General features: G+C 41.6%; 1 protein-coding gene across 4 annotated transcripts in view; it reads right to left on the reverse strand.

The window, feature by feature from the left end:
• Positions 1-3: 3 nt before the first annotated feature.
• The window catches only part of dip2a (disco-interacting protein 2 homolog A), an 86,648-nt gene continuing 66,966 nt past the window's right edge, over positions 4-19,685 (reverse strand). For all 4 annotated transcript variants that reach the window (XM_056754565.1, XM_056754567.1, XM_056754566.1 and 1 more), the window contains 27 exons: positions 19,003-19,112; positions 18,814-18,916; positions 18,104-18,168; positions 17,929-18,022; positions 17,650-17,769; positions 13,815-13,929; positions 13,596-13,735; positions 13,372-13,508; positions 13,180-13,260; positions 12,979-13,106; positions 12,785-12,899; positions 12,503-12,710; positions 12,327-12,427; positions 12,134-12,214; positions 9,841-9,964; positions 9,590-9,711; positions 9,214-9,325; positions 9,027-9,136; positions 8,822-8,952; positions 8,582-8,750; positions 8,325-8,495; positions 4,768-4,829; positions 4,536-4,593; positions 4,388-4,462; positions 4,141-4,315; positions 3,899-4,022; positions 4-3,201 (listed from right to left, as the gene is read on the reverse strand). In XM_056754565.1, coding sequence (XP_056610543.1) covers positions 2,949-3,201; positions 3,899-4,022; positions 4,141-4,315; positions 4,388-4,462; positions 4,536-4,593; positions 4,768-4,829; positions 8,325-8,495; positions 8,582-8,750; positions 8,822-8,952; positions 9,027-9,136; positions 9,214-9,325; positions 9,590-9,711; positions 9,841-9,964; positions 12,134-12,214; positions 12,327-12,427; positions 12,503-12,710; positions 12,785-12,899; positions 12,979-13,106; positions 13,180-13,260; positions 13,372-13,508; positions 13,596-13,735; positions 13,815-13,929; positions 17,650-17,769; positions 17,929-18,022; positions 18,104-18,168; positions 18,814-18,916; positions 19,003-19,112 — 3,284 coding nt within the window. In that variant the 3' untranslated portion in view covers positions 4-2,948. The remainder of the gene's footprint in view (positions 3,202-3,898; positions 4,023-4,140; positions 4,316-4,387; positions 4,463-4,535; positions 4,594-4,767; positions 4,830-8,324; positions 8,496-8,581; positions 8,751-8,821; positions 8,953-9,026; positions 9,137-9,213; positions 9,326-9,589; positions 9,712-9,840; positions 9,965-12,133; positions 12,215-12,326; positions 12,428-12,502; positions 12,711-12,784; positions 12,900-12,978; positions 13,107-13,179; positions 13,261-13,371; positions 13,509-13,595; positions 13,736-13,814; positions 13,930-17,649; positions 17,770-17,928; positions 18,023-18,103; positions 18,169-18,813; positions 18,917-19,002; positions 19,113-19,685) is intronic.

The raw sequence follows: 19,685 nt of genomic DNA on the forward strand, positions 1-19,685 counted from the left end.
CAATAAATTAAATGTGTCATTTTATTAAGAAACATTAACAGAAGTCAACCAAATGATTAAATGACAGAACTGCAAAATAAAAAAATCAACACAATCATTCTGTGATACAGATCCTGTATGTGCTTTACAATCTGTGCAACAAAACCAAGTCTACTGCCATATAAAAGATGATGTAACCACTGGAGAAATGAAACGTTGACCAGCATTTGCTTTGCATTCATGTTGCTGCAGTATGATTGAGAGGTTTCTGGTGAACCAGTAATAACTTATAAACAAAATCTGTACAATAATTACCGTAGGCTCACTGCCTGTCCTTAAACCAGTGAATATACATAAAGCAAACGCTGCTAGACATCATGTTTACAGTGCTGAACTCACACACAAACACACACACACACACACACACACGCACACACAATGTAACTGAACTGACAGCAAATATGAACGCCCTCAGTTGTAGTGCTCATGTGTCCTGACATCAACGTCCCATCTCTTCACTGATTACTGCTGAATTACACATCAAGAGAACAGTTCTGTTACATTTCAGTCAATAAGAATACGTGGGAGACTAAAATGTCACCTTCATACATTCATCTGAAGTGAGAATAAAAGATTCAAACATGAACAATGTCATTCAGAAAAGAGCTCAGATGTTGTTATGAAGTGTAAATATTTGTCAGATGGGACCTGGTTACCTGAAGAAGACTTTTTTTCATTATTATTACCCTGATTACTGTCTTACACAGAAGCTTAAACATAAACAAAACATGATACTGAAACAGATCAGTCCACAGGTGTCTGATATCAGACCTTTGAGTGTTTAAACTGCAAGGTGAATGTAAGATAACTGTAGTTACCAAGCAAAAGATAAACTTCAGTTCAGAACGTGCTTCATCTTATCAGAATTTAGAAAATACACTTTTACATTCTAAAAACAAGATGTTGAAGTGTAAGTAGTGTGAGTAAGAAATATTCTAGACAACATCTCTGTCCTGCGTTCCTCCTTTCCCACCGTTTTGCTTACTATAAAACCCTCCATTCCCCAATAAAGGGAACAAGATGTTGTGTTTATGAAGTGACATTACTGGTAACAACCATCTCTGCTTTCTTAGAAAAGACTAAAGTGAATTGGTCAGTGGAATATGTTTGTATACATCAGTTACTGCATTGATGTAGTGACATGTGATGCACTTTTACTAAACATCACAATTGGTGGAATCGAGTCATGAGCTCAACCAGTGACCAAGGTGGGGATGAAGAATCAGACTGAGTCGTCGCTTCAGCTGGATCAGCCAGGGAAAGGAAGACACTGTGCAGACCACATTCTACCCAAAGAGTAGGTTTACATGTGAAATACATCAGATGGACTTAACAAGCACATATGGCCTCTGTGTGCGTTCTGTCTGGAGGAGAGCTCCAAAATCACCACTTTGAGCGTCTAACCCTGGGGGTTCAGATTTTCGCTACAACCTGCTTCAACACACAACTGTGCCTTGTAGAACCTTGATTAGCTGGTTCAGGAGTGTTTGATTAGCTCAGAGACCCGGCCCACCAGGAACGAGCATGGGGACTCTTGGTTTAAACTGCCTGTGTAGTCCATCTACATCTGAAGGTCCATCTACCTTCACATAAGGTCACCACCTTAAGAAAATGGTGGGAACTTTGAGCACGTAGCCGGGTCGGGTCTGAAGGATACTGAAGTTTCCTGGGCCTAACTCAAGCTGTTTATTGGACACAGAGAATGCTTGGAGGTCCCCAATCTCCTGATGAAAGAGAGGTTGTTTTCTGAAAGAGTTACAGGGATCAGACTGGTCCAAAGAGTAAATCAGGCACGGTCTCGAAAGGTTTAAACCTCTTGTGCCAAAGGAACCTGATAATCAAGTTGTGCTTACTCTGTCTAATCCCATCTAGTAAGAAAGTGCTGCTACAACCGCATACAGCGTCTCTCTGACCTGTCCTGTAAGAACCACACACCCAGATGCACATCACTGTGGGTGTTCCCCCCAGGAAGATCACCAGACCATGCCTAGTAAAGGGGGCTCTGGCTGCAGTGACAATGTCCATCACCGCTAGTCATAAGCTACTTTAGTCTTTCATGTCCCGTCCAGATGCTAGAGGCGGATATTCCAGAGGTCTGGACCCAGATGCCAGATTGTGTCCTGTTCGAACATCATTATCTAGGTCATTATAGGGAAAAGTAGTTAGGGTGAACCGTTATGGTTCACTGTTGGACCTCATGGTTTCTGGAATTGCTCATCATCCTTTATGACTTTGCCCAGTTTCTGTGTAATCAAAGCTTATTTGTGAGACCCCAGGCCAGGTGTGTGCTTGAGCGTCAGTGTAGAGGGGGGCTGCTGTCAGGGGAGGACTCATGGGTAGTGAACAGGTCTAAATGTGCTTCCCTCAAATCATTTCCATATCAGATCTTCTCAAATTCCACTCTGCAATTTTCATTTGACTTTTCTGAGAATGCACAGAATTGGAGTTTCAAAACAATCTAGCTTGATCCGTTCATAGAATTAAAAAGGACAGCTGCTGTTTTTCAGGTGATGCTAGTGGCACAGAAATGACACTTTACCACAGTGTGTGTGATTATGTGAGAAGAAAACAAACACATCTCTTAATTTGTTTACAGCTTCACTGCCGGTGATAGTAATGTTATGAAAAGAATACATCAGAAATCCGCACATGCTCCTGTGATTGAAACCAACAGTGTGATTTCTGCTTCTGGACCTTTGGGCTGTATCTCCTCCTCACACAGAAAACATTCACTTGTGCTTCAACACAATCTGAATTCATGTCACAACAGAAATTAAATCATCTTCCGCCTGAGTTCAGAGTTTCATCTTCAAGGCATTTCAAACGTTTGATATAAAAAATAAACTGCATAGCTCCATCAGGGAATCCATCAATGTTTGTGGAAGAGATGGTGGTCAGGTCAGGTGTTTTCACATGTTGTAGGCCACATATATAGGGTCCAGCTGATCGGCCAGGAAACCATCCCGCAGGTGCATGCGCTGCTTCTCTCCTCTGGAGTTGATAGGAATCACCCCTGGATCCACCACCACCACCACCCCTACGATCAGGTAGTGCTCTTCTAGAACCACGTTGGTCACCAGGGCAACGAGATCCAGCGCTTCCTGTTCAGAGCCCTCGAGCTCCACCACTACCACCAACAGATTTGTCCACGTGAACACGGCACTGCGGTAAAAGAGGTTGTGTGAGAGAGATGTTTCATTCTGATTTTCCAAAACAAACCAATAAAGTTCCTACAAACACTGATGTGGGCTAACGACTAAAGGGTTCGGCATAGTCCAGGTGAATTGTGCTTTCGTTCTGCGTTTTGGGGTAAAATGAAGCTTGAAAACGTTTAGAGACGGAAATCCACCACCCCTTTGTTTCTGGAGGCGGAGTTTAGTGATCGTGTGGATACATCTGTAGCATCTCTGCAACGCGACATTCAAAAGCATTCATGCTGCTCAAATGTTATCGTTTTTTTATGTTTTTTATGTACCTCACCTCAGCTACATAAAGTGACGCGGCCATGCCATGGACCAATGGTGGATCGAGGGTGTTTACCGGCCAACACAAACTTGTTATTAGAGTTCTGTTTGGTTTGCTCCTGCGAACTAGTGAAACGAATTGTCGTTTGGACCAGATTTAGTTCGAAATCAGGTCACTGATGGTTGTTTTTTTATTTTAATTTTGAATGTAGTATGCTGAGCCCTTAACTGTAGACTCATGTGTCTTCATCCAATCAGAACATGATTTGATATTCTTATGTGAATAAAGACAAAAAGGACAACTAGGAACAAGAAATAATGAAAATATTTCATCAAGAAATGATTCAAAAGGTTTTAAAAAGAGAGTGAGTGGAGTCAAGATTACAACCGCTCACCATTCAGCGATGCTCTTGTGTGCCCTGATCACAGATATTTCGATGTCGATGGGATGATAGCGCATTCCTCTCAGCTCCAGAGTCTCGTCCAGAGATCCGATCACGTACAGCGCATCGTGACGCTCTAGTGAAGTGTGCATAAGTAAGTTGAATGTAAGACACGTACTTCATCATAATGTGAGTTACAGTCATCGAGAACAGTTTCAAGCAGAAATATTGTGAATCAGGACAGTAGTTTTCACCTCCGCTGGCGTCAGTGAGTTCTGTGCGTCTTAAGAAGCCCAGATATCCTGTGCGCGCCCAAACGGTGTGTGTGTCACCGAAGCTCAGTCTGGTGCTGAAGTGATCGGCGTGTAAAGCCTCCTCACCGTAAACTGTGTAATATCCTGATGCACTATGAGGACTGCTCACCCAGATCTGCACAAACATTCACATACACACACTTTAATCATCACACAACACAACACAACACAACTGCTGGAAACTCACTTCTCCCAGGTGAGAATCTCCTAAAGGTCCTTTGGTCTCAGTGTTGGCGATGATCACTTTCACACCAGGCAGAATCTGTGAGAGACGAAGACAAAGCGTATTCACCAGCTCTTGTGTAGAGAAACACTGTAGATGTGACGTCTCTCACCTTTCCAGACTCCATGAGTGCTAAACTGTGAGGTGAGCCTTTCTCGACTAACCGAACCCTGAGACACATCACAAAAACACAGAATATCACTTACATTGACTTCTCTGATCAAACCTTTAGAAACACATGAAGAAGTTCAACTCAAACACTGAAGGAAGAGTTCATGACAGACAAGCCCACTACACATGAATGAAATAAAACATGACATGTGTGTGTGTGTGTGTGTGTGTACCTGTCGTGACGGAGGGCTTTCATGTCCAGATATACTGTGGTGGGGTCCGGTCCAGCGGTGCCCTATAAACAGAAAGAGTCAAGAGATGATCTAGAAACACAAGCTGTGGTGTAGATCTGTGTTGTGTGTGTTTGAAGACAGACGCTTCCTCATGTTACTGTCAGACGCCATCCCATCATCACTCTCTTACAGTCAATGAATCACACAATAATACAGAAGACAGAATGAGTCCTCACACTTCATGAAATCAGCGCTAACAGTCCAAACACACACTCACAGAAACACAACATCAGTGCATCTCTAACACATTACACTTCATTCACACCCTTAATAAATATAAAGACAACCTGTCGATTGTTTGAAACAATTGCACTTCACATTGTGAATCAGGATGAAATAAGAACACAGTTTATGTATTTGCTCAGTGATTTTTAAGCAAACATATCTATACAGTATATTTGAACTATACTGCCGTTCAAAGGATAATTTATCCACTTTATTACACATGAGTGATTATGAGCATTAAACGTTCAAGCATGAGCTCCTGTTTCACAGGGATGTAAATATGAGGAAACACACACATTCATCACAAGAAACAAAAACCCTCAAAACCACTGGATTCACACATGAAGATCAACACAAAAATGATTCACTGAACTCAAAAAAGTGCTGTCACTGTCATCCAGTGTGAGAGAATCAAACTCACTCATAAAAACTAAAGGTCAACAACTGTTGTGTGACATGTGTTTTTAACTAAACATTGTGTTTGATGTCCTTAGAGAGTATTTGTGTATGTATTTTCAACAGAAGACTGAAAGGTTAACAGTAAGGACATTTTCTCACAGTCTTTGCTCATATTTACAGAATCTGTGAGTGTTAGTCTACACTGTAAAGTCCTCAGAATCTCAAGAAATAAAAGAAAGAAGCAGTTCGCAGAAGTGTCAAGAGTTCAGTAAAGCAGCGTGAGATTACTCTTCAATCTCAGATTAAGATATTACAAATATTGCTAACACTTTACATTAAGATAGCCTTCATGAAGGATTTATAAATGTGTTCATTAATGATTAATAAGTCATCTACTAATGCATCATATATCAGTTATAACTGCATGAACAAAAAGGGATTCAGTTGAAATACCTGACAAAAAGTGAGCAGCTATAAGATAAACAACACAACACCATACAATCTCCAGTCTCACAGCCTATATAGCAAACAACATCAAGATAATAATCTATCTGCTATCGAGTCAAATAAATAATGAATAAATATAATTAATAACATTTGAGTACAAAATGTCTCACTATTTGACAGTTATTTCATTAGAATCACTCTTTATTCATGCAGTTATAACTGATATATAATGCATTAGTAAATGAATGATTAATCATTAATGAACACATTTATAAATGCACATATCAGTATATAATACAAAAAAAATGAAATGTGTTTAACGTTACATTCTAAACAATATAATTTAAAAAAGTAACTCTATAATATATATATAGAAATGTCAGGGTTCTGCCTCATCTTGTCTTATATTTCTTGGTCTTGTGGCAGAGTCAGGACAGGATCCTTCTTGTAGAGAGAGAGGTTTTTGAACGCCATACTCTCTCTCCAAGTCTCATCTGTGTTTCCCGCCCTTTCGTCTACTTATTTCCTGTTAATTAGTTATGCACCACCTGACCCCTATTGATTATTCTCCCTATTTATTGACCTCATGTTTCTTGTCCTGTGCTGCTTCATTGTCACTCGTTGTTTGTGTCATTGTGGTGAGTCCCTGTTGATTGTAGTCTAGTCTAGTTAAGTTATTTGTTACTATGTTTTACTTTAGTCCTGTTTTAGTGTATTTAGTCTTAGTCCTGTTGTTATAGTCCCCTGTTTTGTTCTGTTGCCCCCTCATGGGTTTTTTGGTTTTGTCTTTAACATTTTGGCAAACTGTAGTCTTGCTTTTTTATGTCGCTGTGTCAGGAGTGGAGTCTTTCTGGGTCTCCTCCAATAGTGTTTCATTTCATTAAATGTCGACGGATAGTTCGCGCTGACACTGATGCACCTTGAGCCTGCAGGACAGATTGATTTTCTTTGGAACTTGTTTGGGGCTGTTTATCCACCATCTGGACTATCCTGCGTTGCAACCTTTCCTAATTTTTCTCTTCCGTCGACGTCCAGGGAGATTAGCTACAGTGCCATGGGTAGCAAACTTCTTGATAATGTTACGCACTGTGGACAAAGGAACATCTAGATCTCTGGAGATGGACTTGTAACCTTGAGACTGTTTATAATTTCCCACAATTTTGGTTCTCAAGTCCTCAGACAGTTCTCTTCTCCTCTTTCTGTTGTCCAGGCTTAGTATGACACACAATGCCATGACTAAGTCAACTTCTCTCCTTTTTATCTGCTTTCAGGTATGATTTTTTATACTGTCCACACCCGTTGCTTGTCCCAGGTGAGTTTAAAGGACCATCAAATGCTTGAAACAATCTTATTTATCCACAATTTTGAAAGGGTGCCAATAATTTTGTCCAGCCCATTTTTGGAGTTTTGTGTGACATTATGTCAAATTTTCTTTTTTCCCTCCTTTTTTTATTTTGTTCCAATATAAACAAAGGGAATCAACATGTGTATACCAAAACATCTGTTGATGCAATACTTTTTTGTGAGAAAACTTAGATTTTCTGGAAAAATTGCAGGGGTGCCAACAATTTTGGCCAAGACTGTATGTGACTCTTTATTCAGCTGTCCAGTCAACTGAAGGCTGCTGAGCTGCCAGTGTGATGGTTAACAGTAATGAATCATTTTTTTATTATTATCAATTAAAGGGGTGATATGACACAGAATTTATTTATGCAATTTTACGTTTCTAATACATGCATGGGCAACTTATGACACACCAAAGACACAGAACAACATGTATTCACACCATATGACCCCTAAAACCACAAAGCTGTACATGTCTTATGTGATTTTTTGGGGGAAGTGTAATTTTATTTCACAATACCCTTGTATAAGTGGGCACGTTTTTATACTAAAGCTAAAATAGATAATGCTGCATTGTTACTCTTTAAAGTTTACACAGGTTGGTGTTGATCATACTTTTTAGCTTGTAACGTAGAACCTTATTCACAATAAAATGTTCAAATATCTATGTATTTTGCTGTAAAATAACATCAAGCTGTGGTAATGCAGAGAAATGAGTTGCTATAGAAACAAGGATTAATGAGTGTAGTCTGAAGGTGGTCTAACGGTGACTCAATGTTACATAGATCGTTTCAACAGCAGCTTTGTACATTTCTACGGCGTCACAGTGTTGCCAGCAGGAAGAGAGCGATGTTACCGGTGGAAAAATGGAACGTGGCACCAAAGTAAATGTGTTTTTTTTTGGGAAGATCTCAGACCTCATCACAACCATCACCAATAAAGCTCTTGTGGTTGTGCTGGTGTCAGTTATTCATGACAGAGTGAACTCTCCCTTTAATGTACGTAAAGAAGAACCTAGAAGGATTCTGCTCACTTGAGTACTAAACCACCATGAACATCTGGACGTGTGTCTGTAGACTCACCTGAAGACAGACGGCCACGTTCACCCGACAGCCGAATGTGGTGCTGACAGCTCGAGTGGACAGTCCCAGATCTTTAAAGATCGTGGAGAAGGACTGCGTGAGAGAATTGCGAGGACGCTCCTCCGCCACCACCATACACGTCCTCACGCACGCCAGATTGACGTTCCTCAACTGCACACATCACACGAACAAGCTGAAGCCACAGAGCAAACATCCGCACGCATGCACGAGAAGGTGTCAGGTGTTCTGTGACTGACCCGCAGGGCTTCCGTTTGTGAGCCCAGGCCTTTGGTGCACATCTCCATGACAGAATATGAGCAGAAGGTCACTCGCACTTTATACTGACTGACGGCGGACAGCCAGAGAGACGCGTTACTCTCCAACTCCAGAGGAGGAACCAGAATGGACTGATGGCCCGAGTACACGCTGCAAACAGAGACGGACGTCACATCACCGCCCAACACATCATCCACACATCACGTGACGCTGACGCTCACCTGCAGAGGCACCAGAGAGCCAAACCCAGCCCGCAGTAGGGATCCAGACAGATGGCGATCTGACGAGAGGGGTACAGCTCACACTGCAGTTTAATGGAGCGACACAAGGCACTGGTGGCCACGTGAGACATCTGTGACAAACACACGGCACTGTTAATATGACATCTCTAACAGCAGGACGTGTGTCGGTGTGTCTGTTTGTTACCTTCACTCCAGCCAGGATCCCTGTGGTGGACACGCTGAAGTCCAGGTAAGCCAACATGTCCGGCGCGTGCGGTTTATGAACCTGAGGAATTCTCTTTCTCGGCAGATCGTCTGAGAAACATTGAATGATTGAGAATGACAATGTCTCTGAGACAGAACGTCAGTGAGATGACGGAGAATCCCCTCACCTGTGTCCAGTATCAACGGCCAGGATTTAATATCCACTGCGGCCGCCGCCTCTTTGGACTTCAGCAGCTTCAGTATCGCTTGTGTCGTCAGTATACACACGGACTTACTGACCTGTCAAACACACACACGCGCCGTCACATGATCAACAAACATTCAGCCTTTCATTTCTGACCTCCAGATGATGATGTGCTGAAAGAAACATCCAATACAATACAACACAATCACATTTACACAATCACGCTTTACTTTTGAAATAAATCTTTAGATAAACATGTATATATATATATAATATAACCCATTGTGTTCAGCTGAAGTGTAAGCAGAATGTCAGAATGAAGTGGATTTCTGTCAGAGAGCGTTGACGTGCTGCGTTACCTCCACAATCATTTTAACCGTTGGCAGGGTGGTGGTCAGGTTCTGTGGGTGGGGCGGTCGGACCGTCACAGGAACACAGCCGGCGTACAGACAGCCGTAGAATGTGGCGATCAGATCAATACCTGCAGAAGAAAACTGGTCTCAACGATGACCTCATAAACACACACTCGCACTCTCGCACTCACGCACTCGCACACGCACACACAGACACACTAACACACACACACAAACACACACTCTCACACACTCACCAGGAGGATAGACGAGCGCTACATGATCTCCAGTGTTGAGTCGACCTCTCTCCATCAAAGCTACGGCCACACGCTCCGCTCGCTTGTGTAGCTGAACACATGAGGCTGTGCTGGACACTGTACCCTGACAACACACACACACACACACACACATCTGTTTTATACAGTGTGAGGTCTTTCCATGAACATAATGATTTTTATACTGAAAACTGTTTATACTGTAACCCCTAAACCAAACCAGACCATCACACAAACCTTTCTTCACAAACATCATTTACATTATTCAGCCCTTCACAAGTGAACCCACAATGTACTGTATATAAACATGTGTACGCACACACACACACACACACACACAAACACACACACAATGTTACGATTCACTCAGCTCATGATGTGATTCACAATACTGATCTCACAATACGATTTACTTGTATAAAATGAGTTGAGGCACATAAGAAATGAACAAATGCCCTTTTATTAAAACCAAGTCATTCCAAATAAAATAAAAAATGTATAACAAGAAAGGTCTATTTAATTTAACCCATCTAAGACTTGTCTGTGCTCTTCCTTGACTTCCACGATTTCCAAGTTTGCAGTGAACGCAGCGCCCCGGCTGTTCAGAACATGTATAGCAATTCATTTTACATCACAACCACTTAAACCATCAAATATTATATTGATTTTAGAATTGTTATATCACTACACAAACACACAAAATCCCACACACGTGAACACTAAGATTGTTGTGATAGTCGGTGTTACAGATGATACACGGTGTTTAACCCGCCTACCGGTTGCATCACTTGCCCATTGCAGCACCGTCCCAACCGTTGTTTTGATATGTTTTATAGCAAAAAGCACCCAATTCAGTTAGTGACTGAGTACAATAACACACCAGAGTGCATCTTCTCAATTTATCTGAAGAAAAATCACAATAAAGATCAGCAGCACGTGAATTTAGGGATTTCAGATTTCACGTGAGGAGAGTCAGGCGAGCTAACGGACAAAACCATGACGGAAGATTTGGTTTCAAAGCGAAATGAAAAAGCGGCTATTTGGAAATATTTTGGATTTAAACCCAATGCCAACAGAGAACCTGAAAACATTAATAAAGAACCTGTAAACTTAACACCACCAAGCGCACCATAAAAGTGAGGCGGGAAAATGGGTCCTGCAGCAAAACAATTCAACAGGTTATTACTAGTTTGAGCAGTAATTACTCATCTTGTTGATAAAGACACCGTATTTCACATGAAATCCGAGACATGCAACCCAGTGAGACCAGAACTACCAGTGTTCATACACGTCAATAAACCAGTGAGACCAGAACTACCAGTGTTCATACACATCAATAAACCAGTGAGACCAGAACTACCAGTGTTCATACACGTCAATAAACCAGTGAGACCAGAACTACCAGTGTTCATACACGTCAATAAACCAGTGAGACCAGAACTACCAGTGTTCATACACATCAATAAACCAGTGAGACCAGAACTACCAGTGTTCATACACGTCAATAAACCAGTGAGACCAGAACTACCAGTGTTCATACACGTCAATAAACCAGTGAGACCAGAACTACCAGTGTTCATACACATCAATAAACCAGTGAGACCAGAACTACCAGTGTTCATACACGTCAATAAACCAGTGAGACCAGAACTACCAGTGTTCATACACGTCAATAAACCAGTGAGACCAGAACTACCAGTGTTCATACACGTCAATAAACCAGTGAGACCAGAACTACCAGTGTTCATACACGTCAATAAACCAGTGAGACCAGAACTACCAGTGTTCATACACGTCAATAAACCAGTGAGACCAGAACTACCAGTGTTCATACACGTCAATAAACCAGTGAGACCAGAACTACCAGTGTTCATACACGTCAATAAACCAGTGAGACCAGAACTACCAGTGTTCATACACGTCAATAAACCAGTGAGACCAGAACTACCAGTGTTCATACACATCAATAAACCAGTGAGACCAGAACTACCAGTGTTCATACACGTCAATAAACCAGTGAGACCAGAACTACCAGTGTTCATACACGTCAATAAACCAGTGAGACCAGAACTACCAGTGTTCATACACGTCAATAAACCAGTGAGACAAGAACTACCAGTGTTCATACACGTCAATAAACCAGTGAGACCAGAACTACCAGTGTTCATACACGTCAATAAACCAGTGAGACAAGAAATACCATGCATGCCCACACACGTACGCTCACACAATCACACACACACAAACGCACAATGAATGTATGGTGTGTTTGTACCTTGGCGTTGAGCAGCAGAAACAGAGGATGATCTGGAGTCGCCTGAGCCCTCCACTGCAGAACATCCTGCATGTACAGAAACTAAGGGCAAAACACAAACACACAACTGTACTACATACATAACGACAATCTTCTGACTGTGCTCACAACAGTGTGTGTCACGTCATACTTGATGCACGTGTGTGATGTGTACCTGCTCAGTATCCTCCAGCTGTGACACGTCTCGTCCACTGGCCTGAGCCATTCTCTTCCCAGCCACCAGATTCCCCACCATCATGGATGCAGGTCCCACCTCTGAAACACAAACATCATCATACACAACTTCAGATGGAAGCGTGTTTTGTGTTTGGTCTGTATGACGGGACTGACCGGTGCCCGGCTGCTTCTGTCGGGGTTTGGGCAGGTTGGTGACACAGGTGTGAGGACACATGAGGACGTTACAGGGGTGCAGGGCTCCCTCCAGAAAGCGCTGTTTGGTCTCTGAGATGTGAATGCCCCCCAGAGGAGCTTTAGGAAGCGTGTTAGCCGGGACCAGAGCCAGACAATACACGCCAACCTGATGAATGCTGTCTATAGCCTGAAACAAACATGACATGAGTCGGAGAGATGAGATTCATTCACTGACTTGTGTTGTGTAGAATGATTGTGTACCTGCAGGACTCGACTCATCCACTGGAAACTGTCCTCCTCAGACGCATCTGGCCTCTGTTCAGCCACCACCACGATACGCTCATCATGAAGAACAGACACGGAGAACACCGCGATCCTGAAACACAAAACACATAAACACTGCAGCGCAGCCACGTGATGATGTCAGGCTTGTGTAGATGAGTGTGTGTAGTTACCTTCCTCTGTACACAAACTTCATGGGCTCTACGGCCAGCGCAGTGGCCACTACATCATCAGCGTTATGTCTTCTTGAAGTGACCACCATCAGCCCGTCCATCTTCCCCACCACAAACACCAGATTATCCTGCCGACGTCACATCCCATGATAAAACTGTACAGATGACATGTGTGTGTGTGTGTGTGTGTGTGAAACTCACCGGCCCGATAAAGCCCAGGAGAGACGTCCGTGTGAAGGCCCTGTCACTGATGGGCGTCCCTAATGATGTCACTGGAATGGTCTGTAAACACAAACAATAACATCTTTTCACTTCCTGTTTCATCTGAAGATTTGGCTTCAGGTTACAGACGCTGTGACGCTGTGTTTCTTCATATGTTTAGAGCTCACTGACCTCAAAGACGTTCTTGGTCATGCCGGGCAGGCCATAGTAAGAGATTCCTGTAGTGCTGGAGCTTATGCAGATTTCACCAATCTCATCCATTTGGCAGAGATACGGCGTCCCCTCCACACGCACCACACACACCTGAGCTGTGAGTACACACACACACACACACAGGGTTTAAGAGTGGTGTCTGACACATGATTGAGAGACAGGTATAAGGGAACAGGTCTCACCTCCAGGCATCACCTGACCAACATCCTGAACGGCGAGCACTGACAGCTTCTCCTCTGTGTCCACTCGAATCACACCGTAGCTCAGAGCGCTCATAGACAACACGGCTTTACCTGGAGGAGGAACGGACATCTCTGGAGGCCTGAACACATACACACATTTAACCACACACACACAACATCATCTAATACTGATACACTGCTGTAATGTCATCACTTCACCTGCGGAGGGCGACAGTCATGGCTTCAGAAGAACTCGCACACGGACAGATCACCTCCGGTCGAAGCCCACGGGACTGAAATACATTTAGAAAGGCATCACAGGACGAGATAGACCCTGAAAATACACCAAACAGATTATTTACTCACAGTCATTACTCTAGTGTACACTCACAGTGATTAATAGTGTACACTCACAGCGATTAATAGTGTACACTCACAGTGATTACTCTAGTGTACACTCACAGTGATTAATAGTGTACACTCACAGTGATTAATAGTGTATACTCACAGTGATTACTCTAGTGTACACTCACAGTGATTAATAGTGTATACTCACAGTGATTACTCTAGTGTACACTCACAGTGATTAATAGTGTACACTCACAGTGATTAATAGTGTATACTCACAGTCATCACTCTAGTGTACACTCACAGTCATTACTCTAGTGTACACTCACAGTCATTACTCTAGTGTACACTCACAGTGATTACTCTAGTGTACACTCACACTCATTACTCTAGTGTACACTCACAGTCATTACTCTAGTGTACACTCACAGTGATTACTCTAGTGTACACTCACACTCATTACTCTAGTGTACACTCACAGTGATTAATAGTGTATACTCACAGTCATCACTCTAGTGTACACTCACAGTCATTACTCTAGTGTACACTCACAGTCATTACTCTACTGTACACTCACAGTGATTACTCTAGTGTACACTCACACTCATTACTCTAGTGTACACTCACAGTGATTACTCTAGTGTACACTCACAGTCATTACTCTAGTGTACACTCACAGTCATTACTCTAGTGTACACTCACAGTGATTACTCTAGTGTACACTCACAGTGATTACTCTAGTGTACACTCACAGTCATTACTCTAGTGTACACTCACAGTCATTACTCTAGTGTACACTCACAGTGATTACTCTAGTGTACACTCACAGTCATTACTCTAGTGTACACTCACAGTGATTAATAGTGTATATTCACAGTGATTAATAGTGTATACTCACAGTCATTACTCTAGTGTACACTCACAGTCATTACTCTAGTGTACACTCACAGTCATTACTCTAGTGTACACTCACAGTCATTACTCTAGTGTACACTCACAGTCATTACTCTAGTGTACACTCACAGTCATTACTCTAGTGTACACTCACAGTCATTACTCTAGTGTACACTCACAGTCATTACTCTAGTGTACACTCACAGTCATTACTCTAGTGTACACTGACAGTGATTACTCTAGTGTACACTCACAGTCATTACTCTAGTGTACACTCACAGTCATTACTCTAGGGTACACTCACAGTGATTACTCTAGTGTACACTCACAGTCATTACTCTAGTGTACACTCACAGTCATTACTCTAGTGTACACTCACAGTCATTACTCTAGTGTACACTCACAGTCATTACTCTAGTGTACACTGACAGTGATTACTCTAGTGTACACTCACAGTCATTACTCTAGTGTACACTCACAGTCATTACTCTAGTGTACACTCACAGTCATTACTCTAGTGTACACTCACAGTCATTACTCTAGTGTACACTCACAGTCATTACTCTAGTGTACACTCACAGTGATTACTCTACTGTACACTCACAGTGATTAATAGTGTATACTCACAGTGATTACTCTAGTGTACACTCACAGTCATTACTCTAGTGTACACTCACAGTGATTACTCTAGTGTACACTCACAGTCATTACTCTAGTGTACACTCACAGTCATTACTCTAGTGTACACTCACAGTCATTACTCTAGTGTACACTCACAGTCATTACTCTACTGTACACTCACAGTCATTACTCTAGTGTACACTCACAGTCATTACTCTAGTGTACACTCACAGTCATTACTCTACTGTACACTCACAGTGATTAATAGTGTATACTCACAGTGATTACTCTAGTGTACACTCACAGTCATTACTCTAGTGTACACTCACAGTCATTACTCTAGTGTACACTCACAGTCATTACTCTACTGTACACTCACAGTGATTAATAGTGTATACTCACAGTGATTACTCTAGTGTACACTCACAGTCATTACTCTAGTGTACACTCACAGTCATTACTCTAGTGTACACTCACAGTGATTACTCTAGTGTACACTCACAGTCATTACTCTAGTGTACACTCACAGTCATTACTCTAGTGTACACTCACAGTCATTACTCTAGTGTACACTCACAGTGATTACTCTACTGTACACTCACAGTGATTAATAGTGTATACTCACAGTCATTACTCTAGTGTACACTAACAGTGATTACTCCAGTGTACACTCACAGTCATTACTCTACTGTACACTCACAGTCATTACTCTACTGTACACTCACAGTCATTACACTAGTGTACACTCACAGTGATTACTCTAGTGTACACTAACAGTGATTACTCCAGTGTACACTCACAGTCATTACTCTACTGTACACTCACAGTCATTACACTAGTGTACACTCACAGTGATTACTCTAGTGTACACTCACAGTCATTACTCTAGTGTACACTCACAGTCATTACTCTAGTGTACACTCACATTCATTACTCTAGTGTACACTCACAGTCATTACTCTAGTGTACACTCACAGTCATTACTCTAGTGTACACTCACAGTCATTACTCTAGTGTACACTCACAGTCATTACTCTAGTGTACACTCACAGTCATTACTCTAGTGTACACTCACAGTCATTACTCTACTGTACACTCACAGTCATTACTCTAGTGTACACTCACAGTCATTACTCTAGTGTACACTCACAGTCATTACTCTAGTGTACACTCACAGTGATTACTCTAGTGTACACTCACAGTCATTACTCTACTGTACACTCACAGTCATTACTCTAGTGTACACTCACAGTGATTACTCTAGTGTACACTCACAGTGATTACTCTAGTGTACACTCACAGTGATTACTCTAGTGTACACTCACAGTCATTACTCTAGTGTACACTCACAGTGATTACTCTAGTGTACACTCACAGTCATTACTCTAGTGTACACTCACAGTGATTACTCTAGTGTACACTCACAGTGATTACTCTAGTGTACACTCACAGTCATTACTCTAGTGTACACTCACAGTCATTACTCTAGTGTACACTCACAGTCATTACTCTAGTGTACACTCACAGTCATTACTCTAGTGTACACTCACAATCATTACTTTAGTGTATACTCACAGTGATTAATAGTGTATACTCACAGTGATTAATAGTGTACACTCACAGGGATTAATAGTGTATACTCACAGTGATTACTCTAGTGTATACTCACAGTGATTAATAGTGTACACTCACAGTGATTAATAGTGTATACTCACAGTGATTAATAGTGTATACTCACAGTGATTACTCTAGTGTACACTCACAGGGATTAATAGTGTATACTCACAGTGATTACTCTAGTGTATACTCACAGTGATTAATAGTGTACACTCACAGTGATTACTCTAGTGTATACTCACAGTGATTAATAGTGTATACTCACAGTGATTACTCTAGTGTATACTCACAGTGATTACTCTAGTGAACACTCACAGGGATTAATAGTGTATACTCACAGTGATTACTCTAGTGTACACTCACAATCACTACTTTAGTGTATACTCACAGTGATTAATAGTGTATACTCACAGTGATTAATAGTGTATACTCACAGTGATTACTCTAGTGAACACTCACAGTGATTAATAGTGTATACTCACAGGGATTAATAGTGTATACTCACAGTGATTAATAGTGTATACTCACAGTGATTAATAGTGTATACTCACAGTGATTAATAGTGTATACTCACAGGGATTGGCTCCATCCGCAACAATGAGAATGCGAAGTGAACTGAGACTAATGTCTCTCTGTTCTCGCTGGGCTAAAAGTGACCAGTGCATGTCTCTGGACTTCACCACCGCTACACGAGCTGTTCAAACAGAACAACACAAATAAACACACATCACTTTCATCTGTGTTCATAAGAAGGGTTCTGAGATTGTGTTCAGGTATAAGGCCTTTTTCTAAAGAGGCAAATATTTAACCCATATGTTAGAATGATCAGGACAAGGTTTGAGTTCAGTCTCACCTTTATACGTGTGAACTTTCTGAATCCAGGACAGAGGATTGACCTTCATCAGGGAGTATGGGATGCTGATGACATGAAGTCTGTTCATCACACTCTGAGACATGAGAGCAGGTGTCAGAGACATCAAGAGACGAGCGTGTGTGTGTGAAATCAGCTGTGTGTGTTTGTGACTCACCGTCAGGACACCGTGCCACAGACCAGCATCACGTTTGAAGTCCAAAACATTTGTTATAATCTCACCTGCAGAGAAATGTAAAATGATTAAAGAACACAGAAACATAAACTACAAATGCTCTAGTCTACAGATGAACAGTTTGATCAAATAATCTACAAAAAAACATTGAACTTCTGTGATCTGTTGTTTTAACATCTTTAAACCGAAGTGTCATTTCTGCTCCACCATCTGCACTAAATGGAAGTTCCGTCTGTTTGTATTTACATCCTGAAGTGCCAACACTGACCCAACCAAAGTGTGGGTGTGAGGATCAGTGTGAACTAACTCTACCTCTAAACTTAACTATACAACTAATGAACCTCATTCAGGATGATTTATACTCAATAACATCATGAGGTGTGTGTGCGTCACTGACTGACGCACACACACACACACACACACATGTATGTTTTATAATCTCCGTGGGGACAGTTCATAGGTGTAATGAGTTGTATACTGTACAAACTGTGTATTTTATCCCCACACCCAACCCCTAGACATAAAGATGGTAGAAAACTTTTTGCATTTTTAGATTTTCAAAAATGATCTTTCTGAACAATTGATAAGCTTTTGTTCCTGTAGGGACCTCCAGTGTGATCCCCACAGTGACATGACGCCCCATATAAACACATAAAAACCAAATCCACACACACACATACATACACACTCACCCTCGGTGTATCCACAGGCCTGAGTGAGAGCGTGACAGTGAGCCAACATAGAAGAGTGAGACACAGTGATGCCCATGGTACAGCCCTCCTTACTGCTCTTATACTGCACACACACACACACACACACAGATTGTGTCTATTATCACAGAAATCTAATTCAATCTGTAGATGTGCAGGTGTGACTCTGACCTCGATGTAGGCGATGTCATTGCTAGCGTCTCTGATTGGTGGATACCATTCTTTAGGAGGCTTTACAACATGCTTTCCATCTGTAACAAACCACAGCAGTCTCGGCCAGCCTGAAAACACACAAACACACAACCATCAGTCTGTAAAACACAAACAAACACACAACCATCAGACTGTTAAACACACACAAACACAAAACCATCAGCCTGTAAAACACAAACAAACACACAACCATCAGACTGTTAAACACACACAAACACAAAACCATCAGCCTGTAAAACACACACAATTACACAACCATCAGACTGTAAAACACACACATACACACAACCATCAGTCTGTAAAACACACACAAACACACAACCATTAGTCTGCTAAAAACATACACAACCATCAGTCTGTAAAACACAAACACAATGTAAGAACCATCAGACGGTTAAACACACAGGACTGCTAAAGTAACAGAATCAATAAAAAAGTGAGTTTACCCCAAAATAAAAATGATTTCTTCTGCAGAACACAAAAAATAAATATTGAAGAATTTTGATTATCAAACAACATTGGACCCCTTTAACGCTGAGACATTTCTCAAAATATCATATTTTGTGTTCCACTGAAGACAGAGGTTTACAACCACATGAGGGAGAATAAATGACATCATTTTGATTTGTTACGTTGTGTTG

The sequence above is a fragment of the Triplophysa dalaica genome, chromosome 8 (assembly GCF_015846415.1).
Source record: "Triplophysa dalaica isolate WHDGS20190420 chromosome 8, ASM1584641v1, whole genome shotgun sequence".
Lineage (NCBI taxonomy): Eukaryota > Metazoa > Chordata > Actinopteri > Cypriniformes > Nemacheilidae > Triplophysa > Triplophysa dalaica.